The sequence below is a fragment of the Sinocyclocheilus grahami genome, unplaced genomic scaffold (assembly GCF_001515645.1).
Source record: "Sinocyclocheilus grahami isolate Dianchi unplaced genomic scaffold, SAMN03320097.WGS_v1.1 scaffold709.1, whole genome shotgun sequence".
NCBI classification, from domain to species: Eukaryota; Metazoa; Chordata; class Actinopteri; order Cypriniformes; family Cyprinidae; genus Sinocyclocheilus; species Sinocyclocheilus grahami.
In genome coordinates, this window is record NW_015505888.1 from 368,145 (window position 1) to 373,267 (window position 5,123).

General features: G+C 38.3%; 1 protein-coding gene across 1 annotated transcript in view; it reads left to right on the forward strand.

The window, feature by feature from the left end:
- LOC107560074 (beta-2-syntrophin-like) overlaps positions 1-5,123 on the forward strand; it is a 20,933-nt gene that overhangs the window by 9,192 nt on the left and 6,618 nt on the right. Inside the window, exons 2-3 of the mRNA XM_016244126.1 lie at positions 3,752-3,953; positions 4,786-5,023. Coding sequence (XP_016099612.1) covers positions 3,752-3,953; positions 4,786-5,023 — 440 coding nt within the window. The remainder of the gene's footprint in view (positions 1-3,751; positions 3,954-4,785; positions 5,024-5,123) is intronic.

The following is a 5,123-nucleotide window of genomic DNA, read 5'->3' on the forward strand; positions in this document are numbered from 1 at the left end:
GTGTTTGGGATCATTGTCCTGCTGCATAACCCAAGTGCTCCTGAGCTTGAGGTCACAAACTGACGGCTGGACATTCTCCTTCAGGATTTTCTGATAGAGCGGAGAATTCATGCTTCCATCAGTTATGGCGAGTCATCCAGGTCCTGAAGCTGCAGAGCAGCCCCAGACCGTCACACTACCACCACTAGTGCTGTGTTCAAAATGTCACAGAGATTTGACCATACGAGTATCGATACAGCTGGCCCTGTATCGATACTGTGGCACGTGTGCAGCAGTGGACCACGCTTAATTTTACAACGTTTAAAATTGAGTAGAAAATTGCGAGGTTTCTAAAAAAGAATGAATAGAGCATCTGTTAATAATCTGGCCGCAGAGGAACACAACGGGGTTGCCTGATATAAAGAGACGTAATCCCCAAAACAGAGCTTTACACTTGCGCAATACAGAATTATCTGCTAAACGTGCTACTTATCTTTGTCAACCTGGCAACCCTGTGGACACGCTCTCTCTCCACTGTGGATAAACGTGCTAGCTTTCTGAAAACGGCGGTTAGCTTGCAGTTTAGCTATCTCCACTTCAAGTCTATTCTCAGAAAAGTGTAATTCATCAACTGTTCATTTATGACACAAAGAGAGGCTGTTTATGTATGAATTACCACCGTTTTGCTGCGTTTCTCTATTAACAGTAAAGCGGTGGCTTTAATTCCTTTAGAAACAATGATGCTACCAGCTCCTTGTTGAGAAAGATAATGTAGCTCTTGAGCGATTAAACTATTTAGTTGATAAAATTGCGGGGCAGCGCTAAAAAATTTGTTCCTGAATGCTGAGTTTGGCTGCAACGTGATCTGTGTGTGAGACTGAACTTAAAACCAAACTGCTTGTTTCACACAAATGCTGGCACAGACGTGCATGTTCGGCTAGAGTCGTTTTGAACTCATGCATCTTCGGAAGCGGAGCTGCGCGGAAAGTTACAAAAAATGTCGTGCACACCGCCACGCGAAACGACGCCGCGCGCACTCAAAGCGAATTTACGGACGCGTTGAGTATAAATCAGCCTTGAGCGTTAGATACAGTGAAGACCGCGCGTTAGTTTAGAACTCTATTCTCTTTTTTTTTTTTAATTGTAGAGAGTGTGTTAATTGGTGCAGTGATAACCTACCAGCAATGTAAATGATTTTTTAAACATATTAGAATGAGTACATTACAATATAAATGTATTAGAACAAGTACATTATTATTTATGGGCTTAAAAACAAGATGCAAACAATCAGAATATTGTACCTGGTGGGGAGTGCACAATGTAAACATGAAACATATGCCATTAACTATATTGTACTGTGGTACAGTTATGGAGGCCCTTCATAATGCAGAGGTCAGCTGCCTGCTCTGCCAATAGTTAGAAATGGCACTATAGTAAGCAGTGTTTAATAAACAGATGTTTTTCTAAATTCCGCTGAGGTGAAATTCAGTGCAGTCATGTATTGTGATACGTATCGTATCGTGACTTTGCTGGTGATACACAGCCTTAACCACCACCATGTTTGACTGTTGCTATGATGCTCTTTTTATGAAATGCTCTGTTGGTTTTACACCAGATGTAATGGGACACACACCTTCCAAAAAGTTAAACTTTTGTCGTATCAGTCCACAGAATATTTGTACAAAAGTCTTGGGGATAATCAAGATATTTTTTGCCAAATGTGAGACTAGCCTTTGTGTTCTTTTTGGTCAGCAATGACTTTTGCCTTGGAACTCTCCCATGGATGCCGTTTTTGCCCAGTCTCTTTCTTATTGTTGAATCATGAACACTGACCTTAATTGAGGCAAGTGAGGCCTGCAGTTCTTTAGATGTTGTTCTGGGTTCTTTTATGACCTCTTGGATGAGTCATCGTTGTGCTCTTGGAGTAATTTTGGTTGGCCGGCAACTCCTGGGAACTTAGGAATGGCTTTATAATCCTTTCCAGACTGATACATGTCAACTGTTTTGATTCTCATCTGTTCTTGAATTTCTTTAGTTCGCGGCATGATGTGTTGCTCTTTAAGCATGCTTCACTTTGTCAGACAGGTTCTATTTAAGTGATTTCTTGATTCAACAGGTCTGGCAGTAATCAGGCCCAAGTGTGCTAGTGCCATTTAACTCGGCTTTCTAAAATAATGTGGTTAATCACAGTTCTTTCATGATTTAACAGGAGCGGGCAATTAATTTTTCACGTAGGGCCAGATAGGTTTGGACAGCTTTTTTCCCTTAATAAATGAAATCATCATTTAAAAACTGCATTTCGTATTTACTTGCATTATCTTTGTGTAATATTAAAATTGGTTTGATGATCTGAATCTTTTAAGTGTGTTAATTTAATCTTTTAATTTAAATTCATGCTACTTGACTAAAAAGATGTAGCCTAATGTGTAGTTAATAAATTTCACCAACATTAGGATACCTTTATCCTTACCCTGGTTCACTCTCTTGCTAAAAAATTAGTAAATAATTAAAAATATTAGATTGATAATATCGTGTATCAGCAATCTCACAGGCTAACAATGGGATGATATGACTATGGAGCTTATCACCCAACACTAGTAAGCAGGCACCAGAATGTTGATGCTCTATGGTTGTTTATGGATTATTGTGGGTCGTATGAATTACAGTCATGACGGGTATTTTCACTTTTTGGAGATGCCGCATTGTCACCTGTTCAATTGCATTATATGAGCTCACAGAATTAAGTTCAATTGTGCTTGTCTGCTAGAATGTTAAAACATGTCCAGTGTTAAGTAAATATTTTTTTGAAAAGCAAGACAAAACCGTAAAACACATTTTGGCTATTTCATTTATGCAATGGTGAAAAAAATGGCAAAATAGCGGCTTTGGCCAAGATTTTTCATTTTGGTGCATCCCTAGTATGAGCAGCTCTTGAATGCAGGTATTTATTTTTGTCTTGTTGGCACCCAAGCAACCACAATTTACATTCATCTGTCCAAACTGAATTCCTCAGCCAAGCCAAGTGTGTTTCTGCTCAAGCTTGTTATCAGTAAGGAACAGTGTTGCTGTTGTTGTTTGTAAGGATGAATGACACACTTGGCTAAATTTTTCAGATGTTTGAACAGTTCATGACACTATGAAGAAAACATCTAAATATGTTTTAAAAATTCAAATGTTTTATTTTAAGTCATAGACTTCAAAGTGACTTTTGGATCTTGCTGTTCAATGTTAAGCGTTCCAATGCCTGCAAGCACACACAGTCCTGCGAAACATCATCAAAACATTTGACTGTACCTAAAGCTCCAAGTCGTTGCCTTTGTTGGCCGATAACACACACACACAGGTTTGTTTTTATGGTTTATGGGGACTCTCCATAGGCGTAATGGTTTTTCTACTGTACAAACCGTAGTTTCTATTGCCCTACACCAAACCTACCCCTTACAGGAAACTTCCTGCATTTTTAGATTTTCAAAAAAACTAATTCTGAATTATTTATAAGCCTTTTGAATTACGGGGACAATGAAAATGTCCTCATAAATCACCTTCTCGTTGTAATACCTATGTCATACCCATGTTATTATACAAATTTGTGTCCTCATAAACCACATAAACATGCACACAAACACTCGCTCACGCGCTCACTCACACACACACACACACACACATTGATCCTCATGTGTAAATGTTTTTTTTTTTTTTTTTTTTTTTTTTTTTTTTTTTTTTGATGTTTCTGATATTGAATGCTTAGTTAGGCTGTATGTGTTTTGTGCAGTGAAGTATATCAGGGAGGTGTCTCCGCTCTTTAAAAAGTCCTCTGTGAGCGCGGATCTGCCTTGGGATGGGCGTCTGCAGTCCCCAAACCTCAGCAGCAGCGACGAGTCGCCCAAGAGCAGTGTAAGTCCTGACAGGAAGGTCATCCCACTCAAAATGAGCTTCATCAGCCGAAACCTCACCATGCCTGACCTGGAAAGCAGGTGCGTGTGTGTGTTTGTGTGTGAGATTTCAGAAGTAACCAGAAGCAGTATTTTGCTGACGAGGTTGACTGTCTTTCTGCTATGAAGACAACAGCAACATTTGGATTTGAATCTCATAAAAACATGTCATGGTCCCCAAAATCAACACTTGCTGTGAATTATTAATTTAACAAATATTAACATAATGAGATCATGAAATTACAATTATGACAGTAGTGCTGTCAAACGATTAATCGTGATCAATCATATCCAAAATATAAAAATTTGTGTGTATAATATATGTATGTGTACTGTGTATATTTAATATGTATATATAAATACACACACATACAGTATATATATATTTTTTTATATTTACATGTATTTTCATGCATTAATTTATATTATATATAAATATATTTAATATATAAACATATTTTTCTTAAATGTATGCATGCATGTGTTTGTATATATATATATATATATATATATATATATATATATATATAATATACAATAAATATACACAGTACACACACACACATTATGTAAACAAAAACTTTTATTTTGGAATTTTGGAGCAATTAATTGTAATTAATCGTTTGACAGCATTTTGGATGCGATTAATCGTTTGACTGCACTATATGATAGTACCTGCCAATTAAAAAAAACTGGGACATAAATACATAGAAATGCTTTACTTGTTTGAAAAAGTAATGCTAGTATTATATTGTAAATTCAAGAAGTAACATGAACTTTTCACGAATAACTTTCAAGAAATACTGATTATGTAGCGCGTTACAGCGCAGCATTGGGATGGGGAATATTTTCAGGGATGCTGTGTTTGTTTCAGGCTGCTGGAGCTTCACTCTCCGGACGGCCAGCACACTGTGGTGCTGCGGTGTAAAGACGGGGCCTCTGCTCACTCCTGGTTCACAGCCATTCACACTAATGTTGCTGCCCTATTGCCACAGACGATGGACCACATCAACTCTTTCCTGAGCAACCCCAGCGCCAACACACACTGCACACTCAAACACATCGGCTGGCTGGCAGAGCAGGTATTACACACACACACACTCTCACACGCTCTCTCTCACACACACACACACACTCTCTCTCTCACTCACTCACTCACTCACTCACTCACTCACTCACTCACTCACTCACACTCTCTCTCTCTCTCTCTCT